The sequence below is a fragment of the Mercenaria mercenaria genome, chromosome 11, assembly GCF_021730395.1.
Source record: "Mercenaria mercenaria strain notata chromosome 11, MADL_Memer_1, whole genome shotgun sequence".
Taxonomy (NCBI): domain Eukaryota; kingdom Metazoa; phylum Mollusca; class Bivalvia; order Venerida; family Veneridae; genus Mercenaria; species Mercenaria mercenaria.
The window spans coordinates 76,489,769-76,503,422 of record NC_069371.1 but is presented as its reverse complement, the minus strand read 5'-3'; the positions used below and the strand labels follow the sequence as shown (position 1 = coordinate 76,503,422).

At 35.5% G+C, this 13,654-nt stretch overlaps 1 protein-coding gene across 1 annotated transcript in view; it reads left to right on the top strand.

Annotated features, from left to right (window-relative positions):
- The window catches only part of LOC123531382 (uncharacterized), a 61,669-nt gene that overhangs the window by 38,159 nt on the left and 9,856 nt on the right, over nt 1–13,654 (top strand). Inside the window, exons 5-12 of the mRNA XM_053517802.1 lie at nt 4,016–4,129; nt 5,248–5,292; nt 6,520–6,717; nt 8,120–8,200; nt 8,820–8,936; nt 9,303–9,488; nt 9,976–10,182; nt 12,660–12,809. Of these exons, the coding sequence (XP_053373777.1) occupies nt 4,016–4,129; nt 5,248–5,292; nt 6,520–6,717; nt 8,120–8,200; nt 8,820–8,936; nt 9,303–9,488; nt 9,976–10,182; nt 12,660–12,809 (1,098 nt within the window). The remainder of the gene's footprint in view (nt 1–4,015; nt 4,130–5,247; nt 5,293–6,519; nt 6,718–8,119; nt 8,201–8,819; nt 8,937–9,302; nt 9,489–9,975; nt 10,183–12,659; nt 12,810–13,654) is intronic.

Below are 13,654 nucleotides of genomic sequence, written 5' to 3'. Positions count from 1 at the left end.
TTAATGTGTTTAATACGGTACATACATTTGTATATTTCTTATTTTCATGCTATGACTAGTATTGCCACGTTTGTAAAAAATTGTCATGCTTTTCAATCTACTTCTGTTAAGCAAACCGCCAAATGATAGTTTTTGGCGAAAAACATGTATATATGTTTATGCCAATACATATTTTGACTTTCGACATATTAGTATTAAACATTTCTTTCTTTCAATATTGGCATTCATTCTACATACATGTACAAGTTCGAAAACATGCAAAACGTTTGACCTTTGAAATGGCCGAAGAATATCATTTTCACTATTGATTGCATCCCGTTTTTTTGAAATATATAAAGTATTTAAATCCCGTATTTCCGGCATATACGGGAAATAAACGGAGTTGTATACGAAGAATATACGGGAAATTTAATCCCTGTATTTTCGAAATATACAAACTATACATAAACCGTATATCCAGAATATACGGGAAATATACGGAGTTGTATACAAAGAATATACGGGAAATGTAAGTCCCGTATTTTCAAAATATACAAATTATTTAAATCTCGTATTTTTGGCATATACGGGAATAATACGGAGTTGTATACCAAGCATATACGGGACATATACGTCCCGTATTTTCGAAAATATACAAATTATTTAAATCCGTATTTCCGGCATATACGGGAAATATACGGAGTTGTATACGAAGAATATACGGGAAATTTAATCCCTGTATTTTCGAAATATACAAACTATACATATCCCGTATATCCAGAATATACGGGAAATTATGGAGTTGTATACAAAGAATATACGGGAAATGTAAGTCCCGTATTTTCAAAATATACAAATTATCTAAATCCCGTATTTCTGGCATATACGGGAATAATATACGGAGTTGTATACCAAGCATATACGGACATATACGTCCCGTATTTTCGACATATACAAATTATTTAAATCCCGTATTTCCGGTATATACGGGAAATATACGGAGTTGTATACGAAGAATATACGGGAAATTTAACCCCTGTATTTTCGAAATATACAAACTATACATATCCCGTATATCCAGAATATACGGGAAATATACGGGGTTGTATATGAAACATATACGGGAAATATACGTCTCGTATTTTCGTAATATACGGATTTATGTATTCCCGTACACCAGACATATACGGAAATATACGGTGTTGTATACGACCAGAATAACCTTTTTTAGAATTTCCCGTATTTCAATAATATACGGGGTATCGTATACTAAGAATTCCGTATTTCATAGTATACGGAAATCCGTATTTTATTAGTATACGGATATTAAATATACAAGCCCCGTACACGCCCGTATTTTAGTTTTCCCGTATTTCTTATATATATATCGTGTAGGATGGAATGTTTATCACATAACATGTAGGGCGCATCGTACATATATATCGTGTCGGGCGCAGTCAACAGCATATATCGTGTAGGACGAAACGTTCAACATACAACGTGTAGTGCGCTTCGTGCATCATGTGTCGTGTAGGGCGCATCGTACATTAAATATCGTATAGGGCACATCGTACAGCATATATCATGTTGCGTGCATCGCACATCATATATCGTTTAGGGGGAACCGTTCAACATATAACTTGTTGGGCGCACCGTACGTTTCAGTTTATTGATAATTATCTATTGAAGCGACCGCCAAACTATCGACCCTTTTGGATGGCAAAATCTGTTATTGGTTTACATTTTTGGGGAAGTAGTGAATTTTGCAGGCCTTGAACAGCGCCTCGGCCTTACAACATCCATGAGTACCAAATGCATCTTTGCATATCTGCGGTGTACTATTTGGGTCAGAAGTCTGCTTTGCATGCATGCACATTTAAAAATATACGTGCAAGTATATACATTCCCGTTGTCCATGGGGAATCTTTCAAAATATCTGCCACATTTAATTTTACAATCATACAAAACCTTTTTTACTATGTTTAAACAACTGAGTAAAATAAGAACTGACTTTTAAGAACGGTTGTAGATATATAGCTGTGTGCGTTACCATGGCAAGAATAGTTTTCAATGAAACTTAATATTTATTTCAGAGGATGCACGCTTCATTGTATGATCATTTGTATGTGATGATGCTGGAAAATAATTACTTGCATGTTAGGATACTTTTACTTGTAATCGTGTTGTCGCTTATTGTATTAAAACTGTAAATAGTCCGTAAATCGCATGTATATTAAATCATAGTACGGTTTCCAAAGAAATAAAATGATCAACAGTTTTTTATTGGTAACTAGAGCATTGTATCAAATACCTCTCATTTATATAAAACAAGGATGAATATCCAACAGGTACAGTCAAAAGTCATAATTATAGTAAGTTTGAAATTCAGTTCTTGTACATCGAGAACGGCTTGTAAAAAATAATAATTTACAATAAACATCTAAATCTATGCTGAAATTACCTTTTAAATTAATTATCCATTTTTATTAAAATTGTAATAGCTTTTGAAAATGTCAATGGGTTTGGAGTGCGTTTAAACATTGAAAACCAGCTGCCCTTTCGGCACCATCCCAAGTCTTTGAACGTGAAATTCGAATCAGATTGTTTGAGAAATGTCTACTTTCATTCAGTCTTGTGGGATACATGCACATGTACATGATGCAAACGAATACCAAGAATATGTAATCAAATTTGCTAAAATATAATTAACCTCCTCTGTGGGCTAGTGGTAGAGTGCCCGCTTCGAGCACGGGAGGTCATGGGTTCGATCCCTGGCCGCGTCATACTAAAGACGTAAAAATGGTACTAGTAGCTTCCTTGCTTGGCGCTCTGCATGTCACGTGTCTACGGCGTGATATTCCAGTGAGGCAGCACTGTAAAGTTGTGCTCACTGCTACAAGTAGTCACCGTTGTTTATATGACTGAAAAATTGTTGAAAAAGACGTAAAACCTGAACACACACACACAAATAATAATAATAAAGTTTTGCTGTAATTTTAGCTCACCTGAGCACAAAGTGCTCATGGTGAGGTATTGTGCTCACGCTGTGTCCGTCGCCCGTCCGTCCGTCAAGTCGTCCGTCGTCAAACAATTGTGTTTAAACGACATCTCCTTAAAACCACTGAATGGACTTTGATAAAACTTGGCCTGGATGTTCTTTCAGTGGTCCTCTTCCAATGTTGTTCAAACGGTTCCGCTTGGTTGCACATAGGGGCCGCCAGAGCTAAAAATAGAAAAATCTTCAAACGACATCTCCAAAACCAATAGTCGATTTTGCAAATGGTCCTTCTGTCACCCTCTACCAAGATTGTTCAAATTATACTGATTCGTCAAAACACATGGCCGCCAGAGGGCGTGGTCACGTCTCCCAATATGTATGTAATGAAAATTAAAAAAAAAAAATCTTCTCGTGTGGCTCAATTGCTGGCCCAATTTTAAAATAATTTCACACAAATGGTCGTTGTGTGACCCTCTACCAAGATTGTTCAAATTATTTTGATTCCTCGAAAAACATGGTCAGCAGAGGGCTGGACCACTTTTCACTGTTTGTATATAGTGGAAACTTTAAAAATCTTCTTGTGTGAAACTGCCGGCCCAGTCATTGTTTAGTTATTTATATTTTTGACATTATTCAGTTTTTGATATAATATGTCATAACATGACTGCCATTTTTTAGTTCTCCAAATGTCTGTCATTAATTAAGTCATTAATTAAGTTTTCAAATGTCTTTAATTAATTAAATCTTCAAAAGTCTGTCGTTAATTTAGTCTTCAGATGTCTTTAATTAATTAAGTCTTCAAATCTCTGTCATTAATTAAGTCTTCAAATGTGAGTTTTTGCTTGGTTCTTTAAATATGTGTTATTACTTAGTTCATGAAAAGACTATCTTTCCTTAGTTTCTTTAAAGATTGTCAACACTTAGTTCTTAAAAATTCGGTTATTGAAAGGTCTCTTTTATGTAATTTAATGCTAATTCTTTAAATGACTGTCATTGCCAAATTATTTAAATAACTGTACGTTTTTCCCTATCATGTAGCTGCTTTACTTAACAATCTCATGGGCGGTTCTGAAACCACGACCACCTCGTCTGTTGTTGATCCAGTCCCAGCAGCTACTGCTGAACCGGTGGGCAAACGAGTGATCCCAGGCGGTAAGTCTGTAGTAATGATTTCTAAACTTATTGTATTAGACAATTTAGGACAATGATCACTCTTTAGATTTCCAATTTTCCTATAAACAGATCAAGTTCTAAGTAGTTTAAAACACAGTAAATAGGGTTATTATAATAGTAGCTTGATCTGGGATGTTGTACTCGGCTCGAGTGAATTTTGCCAGCTCGGATTACACGAGACATACAAGTGTCGAGTGTCATTCGACCTGGCAAATCCACCGTAGCCGAATACAATGTCTGTTATAATGACCATTTTATTATATACCTCCATCTTTTTTTTGTCGTTTTTTATCGAACAAAATCTTCAATGTATTAACATTTTATCAGTGTTTAAATAGAACTGAGTGTAGTTTTTGTTTGCGCAATTTATAGAATTGTGTCAGGTCCTGCAAATATTAAATGAAAGTAGTCTTTCAACATACAATGCAATACAAAGGATACAATACGGATTTATTTTCTGCATTTTCGTATTTACTTGTAAAATACAAGCCGTATTTTTTGACACAGTCTATACCGGTATATAGTAAAATGTTTTATCACCTGTATAATTCTATGAAGAAACACTCATCTCACACCCGAAGTGGTTCAAAGAAAAGCATTTGTTTTATTGCCTTCTATTACTTGAAGAATACGGTATGCAAGAAAAAGAATCTATCACTAGTTGTAGGTGCGGATGGAAATATCTGGCTTGGAGGTACCTGTTTCGTGGCATCATAGGCTCGGCAGAGCCTCGTTACCGCTTAAACAGTTACCCCCGAGCCAGGTATTTCCATCCTCACCTTCAGCTAGCGACAGGTTAGATGACTTTCGTGCTGTAATTTATACGTTACAATAATTGAATAGTGAACATTCTTTAATTTTATTTCTTCTATTGATGGAAGAATACAGTACGCAGGATAAAGAATTTAAAGGTGCGGATGGAAATTTATGATTTTCGGGTAACTGTTTTGCGGTTATTCGGTCGAGACTGGTCACCGTCTGAACAGTTACTCTCGGGTCATATATTTCCACCCGCATTTTCAAAAAGTGAAAGATTCTTATAAAACACGCTGTACATAGAACAATCAGGGATTCAAAATCGCTTTTTTATATTTTAGTTGGGCCAAACATTACAAGGAAGACACAGGAAGAGTTGAATGCATGTGAGTATTCATAAGCTTTCATAGCCAATTTTACATTGTAGTCTCCCTTGATTATCTGGCAATTCGCACATATCTGGATTGTTTCCCTTAGGCCAGACCAGAGGATTAACCGTGCTACCTGGTGAAAACCGATATGCGGTCAATGTTTGGAAGGTGTCAATAATCATTATTACATACTCGTTTCTATTCCCCGTTAAGTTACACTGGTACCGGAAACGTCAATATTTTTCCATACACTGACGCCTGAATTTCATATCGGGTGCGTGACGTAATTCTTTGTTGTTTCACTATTTTTTTCTATTTAGTTAAGTATTGTCAATCCTATTCAGGCTATTGAACAAATTAATGATATTTACACTATATTTATACGAGTAGATATGTATGTAATAAAAAGATTATCTTTGCATCGGAAAATATGCAATCGTTCTTCAGCGGAAGAATATTGCGCTCCTAAAGTCGCGCAATATTCCCGCTGAAGAACTCGTGCATATTTCCCGATACACAAAGCTAATAACCTATAAATATTTGTCAGTGGTTAAGTTAAAGAAAGCTGTCGAGAATAGACGATCTTTTTTTTTTTTTTGTTTTTTGCTATTTGATTCTTATTCTTTACTTTTTTCGTTTTGATCGATCTCTAAGGCTTTCTTAATTTTTATTGAATTTCATATTTAATGCATGAAATATATTTTAAGCCCCATGAATTTTTTAAATATGTGTTTTACATGTACTTTTGATTGTAAGCTTATAAGGATATCCTGGGAGTTTTGTAATTTTCCATCCAAAACATTTTTAAAAACATTTTTTCGAATTCTGCAATTTAGAATACCTTAGCAAACTATTTTAACGAGAATTCTAAAACTACTGTAGCTATTTTAAAATAACACAAAAAATAGTTTGATGTATACCAGTAATATAAATAATGCATGGATACATTTCGTCTTAACCTTTACCATGCTGGACAGGATTGGTTTTTGTCTTTGCGACCAGTGTAGATCATGATCAGTCTGATCTTGATCTACACTGTTCGCTATTCAGCCAGTATCTTTTAAATAAGTACCCGTTTTACACATTAATGGTACTGTCCAAATTGGAAGACGGACACGTTCATTATAGAAATTTAGCAGGGTAAAGGTTAATGGTCAAAGAAACAAATGCTATGTACATTTACTGGAAAAACTGATTAAACCGTAGATAAATTGCTGTTTAACACACGTTGGCTTATTTCAGTATGTAATCAAAAGTGCTTAACTGAAGTGTGCTACTTATCGGATAATGACGACTGTCGAAATTTCATCACGTGTCGACTAGAGACGGGGACATACCGTGCAATTCTCCAACCATGTGCGTTTGGAACCTTTTGGGCGGGATTGCAAACACAGAAGAAAATTACCTGCGATGCCACACAAAAGGTGGCATGTAAAATAGGTAATATCTAGAGGAAATAACGTTTCAGTACAGCTTTATTGTGACTTAGAACTGTTTTTAATTCTGATTTAAATATGAAACAAAGAAAACTAACAGTCTGGTCAGGATCCATACTGTTCGCTAACAGTTTCTCTAATTACAATAGGCTCTGAGAGCGAACAGCATGGATCCTGACCAGCGCAGGCTGGTCTGGATCCAGGCTGGTCGCAAATGCACTATGTTGGTTTTCTCATGGTGCGGCTGATATTATTTCTCAAACAAAAATATTAACAAAGTAGTCTAATGCTCTGAATGTGGCATTATAACAACATCTTTTAGTGTTTGGATAACTAATATGCCACAATAAAGTTTTTTGAAATACATTAAATGTTATATGTAATTATGCTAGAGTATGTCAATAACTGTTAAAGCATGACACGGCTCATTTTCATTCCGCATTCAAATTAAATCAAGAACATAGTAAATTCCGCATTTGAACGCAAGTCTTGAAACATACACTACTATTGGTAGTACTAATTTATACTATGACAAGTTATCCTTTTATTAAAGGATCGTACAAGAAATGTAAATACAAATTTTTCGATATTGCGAATTTATTGCTGTTTTCCCCAACAAGGGTTTGAAATTCAGTTACCGACACATAATATGTAACAGAGACATATGACATATACTTGTTCTTACTGATTTTTTCCTGTCAAAATTGGGGGGGGGGGGGAATGTTTGTCACGGGTTACCGAAGATAAACTCTGTAAACATTTATCTTCTGGCGGCGAGTGATTCTGCCTTTGCGACCAGTGCAGACCAAGATCAGCCTGCACATCCGTGCAGTCTGATTGTTATCTGCACAGTTCGCTATTCAATCAATAAATTTTCATTGAGCATCCCTTTATATAATGAATGTAATTGCCCAAATTGAATTATGGACCAGTCCAATTTAGAAATATTGCAGGATAAGGGTTAATTATATCTAATAATTTTTACATAAAGGATGTCAAGTGTGAATCCCACACTGGTGTATTGCTCAAGTGGGTAGGAAACTTTTTGTTGCTGAAGCATCACGTGGAAACACGTGTTCCATTGCAAACCCAAGCGTGTTTCTGTCTTAATTAAGCACTTTTTCAAACAGTTTAGAAACAAAACCTTATGCCCTAATGTTTATAATATGAACAAACTTTAATTTTGAAGAAAGATAATTTTTATTCAAAATCTAGAGCCCGTTACTGTTTGTAAGTTTCATAAATCCTCACAAGCCTGTCTAGATGCTGTGTATTAATTGTACATTTTTACGAATACGAAATTTTGCGTAATTATACGATCCCTTTAAAGCATGACTTTATAATGGCTATAAGAAAAAAAATAATAACAATTTTATGATTACCTTCTTCTCTCAAAAACATTCTAGATTATTGCGGTGGGCTACCCAATGGAACTATGTTTGACCACAAGGATGGGAACTGCAAGACCTACTGGGAATGTATCAACGGTAATTACGAATATATATATATATATATATATATATATATATATATATATATATATATATATATATATATATGTGTGTGTGTGTGTGTGTGTGTGTGTGTGTGTGTGTGTGTGTGTACTGTTGGCCAAATTTGCTGCGTTATTTCTGTATATCTATAAATCTCATAAGTTTTGTAAACTGCAGTTACTGTCAAATCTCTGATAAAGACCATCTCCAATAGAAATCGCCTGCTTATAAAGGCTACAGTTTTCTTTTCCCGATTAATAAGAAATACTGTAAAATTACCAGTATTAAGAACAGAACAGAACATAACGGAAGTAGTAACTGCTTGCCGATGTACTAGTATGTCAAAAGTATTCCATTTGTAATTATGGACAATATTTAACTAATTTTAACAATTAGTACGTAATTACAACAATTTGTAACCAGTTACTTACGTTACTCAAGGTTTAAAATGCTGAGGTACATTCAGATCCGTTAGTTAGTTTATACTAATTTGTTTTAGCTCGATTGTGATGAAAGCTTGAAGCTTATTGTAACCACTCTCGGGTCCGCTCCCTAATCCGCTGTGTTCTGTGGTTTGAAACTATTATTGATAGTGATATTTGTTGTTTTACAGGTAGGCCTGTGCCCAAATGCTGTGGAGAGGGATTGAGATTTCGTTATCACAGAAAAAAGGGTGGAAGATGTGTGCGGGCCAACGGCAAATGCCACGACAATTGCCCAATCAAAATAGGTATATCAGTATAACATTTATAATGTTAAATATAAGTAATACAAAATGTTTTCGACAGAAGAATTTAGGTCATCGCTTAAGGAATATACACTGTAATACTAAGTCCCGTCTCGATCTGTAAAAACAAGTCGGTCATAAACTAGGTCCGTATAAACTATTTTGATTCAAAAACTCGATAAAAATAAACACACAAATAGCTGTAATTGATTTGATTTGATATTGCCCAAACCGTTGGCAATATTTCCAATGTGTACTTAGTATATTATTTGAAAGGAAAACATGTATATTCCTACTATAAATGTACTGTTTAAATGACGTTTTATTCAGGCATAAAACATTTGAAGTATTTAATGTTCTAACTTTTAGACGCCTGCCTTGTACCTGGCACGAAAACAGAATTTTTTGACGACAGAAATTGCGTAACATATTGGGATTGTGAAGAGCGCCACCCTCATCCGGTTTGCTGTCCCGAAGGGCAAGGTTATGATGTTATTAGGGGTTGCATCAACAACCCTTTATGCAAGGACGAGTGTCCACCACAGTACAAACCTGGTATATCAAATTGGCTACTTCTGTTTCGAAAAATGTCAGGATTGCGATTGCGTGATGATAAGTCGTCCGAAAAAAATAAAAAAGCAACTGAAATGGTTGAACTTTAACTTCCGTTCTCTCGAAAAAAAAGAAAGGGTTACAACAAGAAATATTGCGACTGCTGGCTGCATATAAGTGTCTTGTTTCTTTCGTTTCGAGATTTTTTAGGGAATAATGTATTCCAATAATTAATTTTTTTTGTCATTGTTAGGAAATTATAATGCGTTTGATATGAATGTGCAAGTGTTTTTATCATTGTAAAACAGAGGTAGTTATTTAAATTTTTATTAATTGCACTCTGTGTTTAGTTGTATTTATTGCTAATTTCATATTGGAATAGTAACTGAACATAAAACGTGCTTACTAAAATTTTGTTGAACTACTTAGTTTTCTGGTTAGTTATATCGCTTCCTGAAATATTTATGAGTTTTACCTTCTCAATTTCTAGATATATGTCTCCAGCCAGGCATTGAGAAATACTCTTTAGTTGACGGATCCTGCCGAACGTACATGAAGTGTAATGCTATAAAAGGGGACGAGAGGTGGTGTTGTCCTTCTGGTTACCGGTTCGACGGTAACACACAGAAGTGCATAGAGATAACTCCAAACATGAATGTCTCGTGTACAGACCACTGTCCTCAGAATTACAATGAAGGTTTGCTACTTCTCGATAATTAAAGTTGAAACTCAGTATCTCGGTATTACCGAATTTTGACTTAAAATGATATTTTGTGCACCCGTGTTCTTGACAGCTCAGCAGTTTGTCCGTCTGTCTGTAACTTTAGAAGACTTACACGTATCAAAATCGATCTATACTTTAAGTTAATGGTTGACAGATTAGGTAACTATGTATCTTAAAAAGTCAGATGATGTAAGTGGTTAGATAACGTGTCATAAAAGAATTTTCTTGAAAATAAAATGTGTGTGTTTTTTATTTAGATTTGATATCGGCCAAAACAGAAAACAATCGTTTAAACTCACCCGAGTAAAAAGTGTTCTATATAAGTTGTTGTGATACCAATGCGTCAAGCATCGTAAGTCAACGTCTGGAGGTCACAATGTTAATGAAACTTTGTCAGATAAAATCACGGACGAGTGTGTTACTTTGTCGTCTACATTTAATGTCATTCCGACGCATATAAAACAACTAACCGATACAAAAGGAGGCTCTATATGATTCCAACAGACCAGCCCGCCCGCTTAGCTCAGTAGGGAGAGCGTTGGTCTACGGATCGCGGGGTCGCGAGTTCGATCCCCGGGCGGGGGCGTATGTTCTCCGTGACGATTTGATAAAAGACATTGTGTCTGAAATCATTCGTCCTCCGCCTCTGATAATTTGTACTGGTACAGAATCCAGGAACTCTGATTAGGTTAACTGTCGGGCCGTTACATGACTGAAATACTATTGAAAAACGGCGTTAAACCCAAAACAAACAAGCAAATTAGATGAATTGGTATCCCCGCAAAAAGTTAAGGATGTTACTAAGAAGCAGATAATTTCATTAGTCAAAATCAATTTAACAGAAAACGAATGTTTAAAGTGTACGTAATAAATGTATGTTATTTTGATCCTGACTAAAGAAATTGTTTTGAATGGAATATGTTAACATTCTGTAATAAGCTTAGCTTTTAGAATTAAATGGAGTTAATTGAAATGTGAGCTTGAAGTGTAACTAGAACGAAATATTGTCTTCGAGTAGTTTGGCACTAAGTGTAGCTGTTTAACATGTACTGAAGTTACTAAAGAAATCCGGACGAAATTGTGTGTGCACAACCACATTATGGTGATCTAAATTCAGTTTAACTTTCAGGGTTCTAGGTCAAATATATCACAAGTTATAAGGCAGAAATTGCCATATTTATAGTACCCTATATAGTTAACACTAGAAACCTCTAAGGGCCATAACTCTGGTGTTACTTAGGCAATCTGGCTGAAACTTGACGGGCCGCATGACCTCATAGTTGTGAACATGTATATGAAGTTTTATTATAATATTCTCAACCACTTCCTAGATATGGCTACGGATGGACGGACGGACTAACGGAGGGACGGACAACGCCAAAACTATACACCTCCGACTGCGTCGGGGGATAACAAACACCAGAAAATATAACATTGAATTTATATATAGGGAAAATACTTTACAACCGTCAACCTGCATTTTAAGACTGTTGTTTTGATAGTTAATATTAAAATTGGTAACAAACTGGATGCCATAGTTCTTATTTGACTTTATGACAATCTGTCTGAATATACGCCAGTTTTACATCTAGGTCAATCTCAACAGTGAGTCATCTCAGGTCATAAACTATGTCACTAGTTCAAAACACAGACAAAAAGCTGATGTTACCTGATCTTCATGACATATTTTCAGAGTATCCGTCGGTATAATTTATTTCGGCTGTATTCGAGTACTTACATTTAGAGCTCCGTGGGTTTTGATTTGAATATATTTGTATGAGTATACTTCTGTTTCAAAAAGATGCTACGCGTAAGGGAATTTACCAGGCGGGATGTAATTTTAGTAACACTGTTTGTTTGTTTTGAGTTTAACGCCGTTTTTCAACAGTATTTCAGTTATGTAACGGCGGGCAGTTAACCTAACCAGTGTTCCTGGATTCTGTACCAGTACAAACCTGTTCTTCGAAAGTAACTGCCAATTCCCCACATGAATCAGATGTGGAGGACAAATGATTTGAGTCACAATGTCTTTTATCAAATCGTCACATACGCCTCGCCCAGAGCTCGAACTCACGACCCCGAGATCCGTAGATCTGCGCTCTCCCTATTGAGCTAAGCGGGCGTGCTAGTTACACTCTCTTTTAATGTAAGAACATGACTAGGGTTAAAGGTTCAAACAAGATTAAACATCCTAGTGTATGTTCCAAGGCCTTTCTACAATGTTATTATTATATTCGTAAATGTTAATGTGTACATGTACTCAGCCACAATGTACGTATAGACATTCACACATGTCCCTCTTTCAACATGGCGGATGTGTTATTTGAATTAGTCTTTCTTCTTGCCATTTTAGGTAACGATATATTCAATTAGCGAAACTAGGATTTAAACTATTTCAAAGTTTTGTTTCATGCCTTTATAGTTTGATATAAATGTTCTCTGTCTTTCAGTGTGCAAGTTTAAAGCGGCAGCAAACAAATCAGACGCCTATATAGAAACCTACCATGGTGTTGAACATGAACGGCCATGTTCTCCAGGAACACAGTTTGACATAACGAAATGTGCTTGTGCCACTCATGTCCCAGGTGCACCGGATAACTGTACGTCAGTTTGATTACATTACACCGACCGTCCATTCCACGGCAAGCGTCTAAGTATTGGAAAAGTCTTGATCGGATAGAGGCATTTATCCACACTTTCCTGCGTTTTAATGATTATCGCATACAATAGTATGAGGTTATTTAACAGTGTTGAGTACAATACTGAATTCTATTGGACGAGTACACAGCAGTAATAATTCGTATTTGGACGAGGTGAAAGCCGAGCCCAAATATGGGTTATTACTGCCGTGTACGAGTCCAACTGAATTCAGTATTGTACTCAACACTGTTAAATTACCTCTTTATTTCACACCATAAAAATGATAGATGTAGAAAACAAAACTTCATACATTTTAACTCGCAAACAACAACAACCATTAGTTTAGAATACGTTCTTCTCTGATAACACATAGATTCTATACATTTAGATCTACTCCCGGTGTAAAATAATTCGTGAAATTTTGAACCGAATCCATGATAACTGGATAGGAAACGTTCTAACAAAGAAATTGAGTGCTTACACTAACATGTTTCGTTCAAAAAAGTTATCGCATTTTGTTAAAAAAAATACTTCTGTCCCTATATACAAGGGGAGTAATTCCAAATCTCCTTATAAGGAATCGGAAGAGTTGTCCCGTCCAATATGAAAAAGATATGGATTTTTGGGACTAGAGTCCAATATGAAAAATATGGAGTTTGTGGATTGTAGATTTCGGATGTTACTATACATGTATATACTTAAGAAAATGTGACACACAGTACAGTACTGGTTTCTATTGTACTGTCACGTGATAGAAAGAAAAGCTTCCAACTGGTTAAAATTATAGAGGTGTGAAATAAGAAAA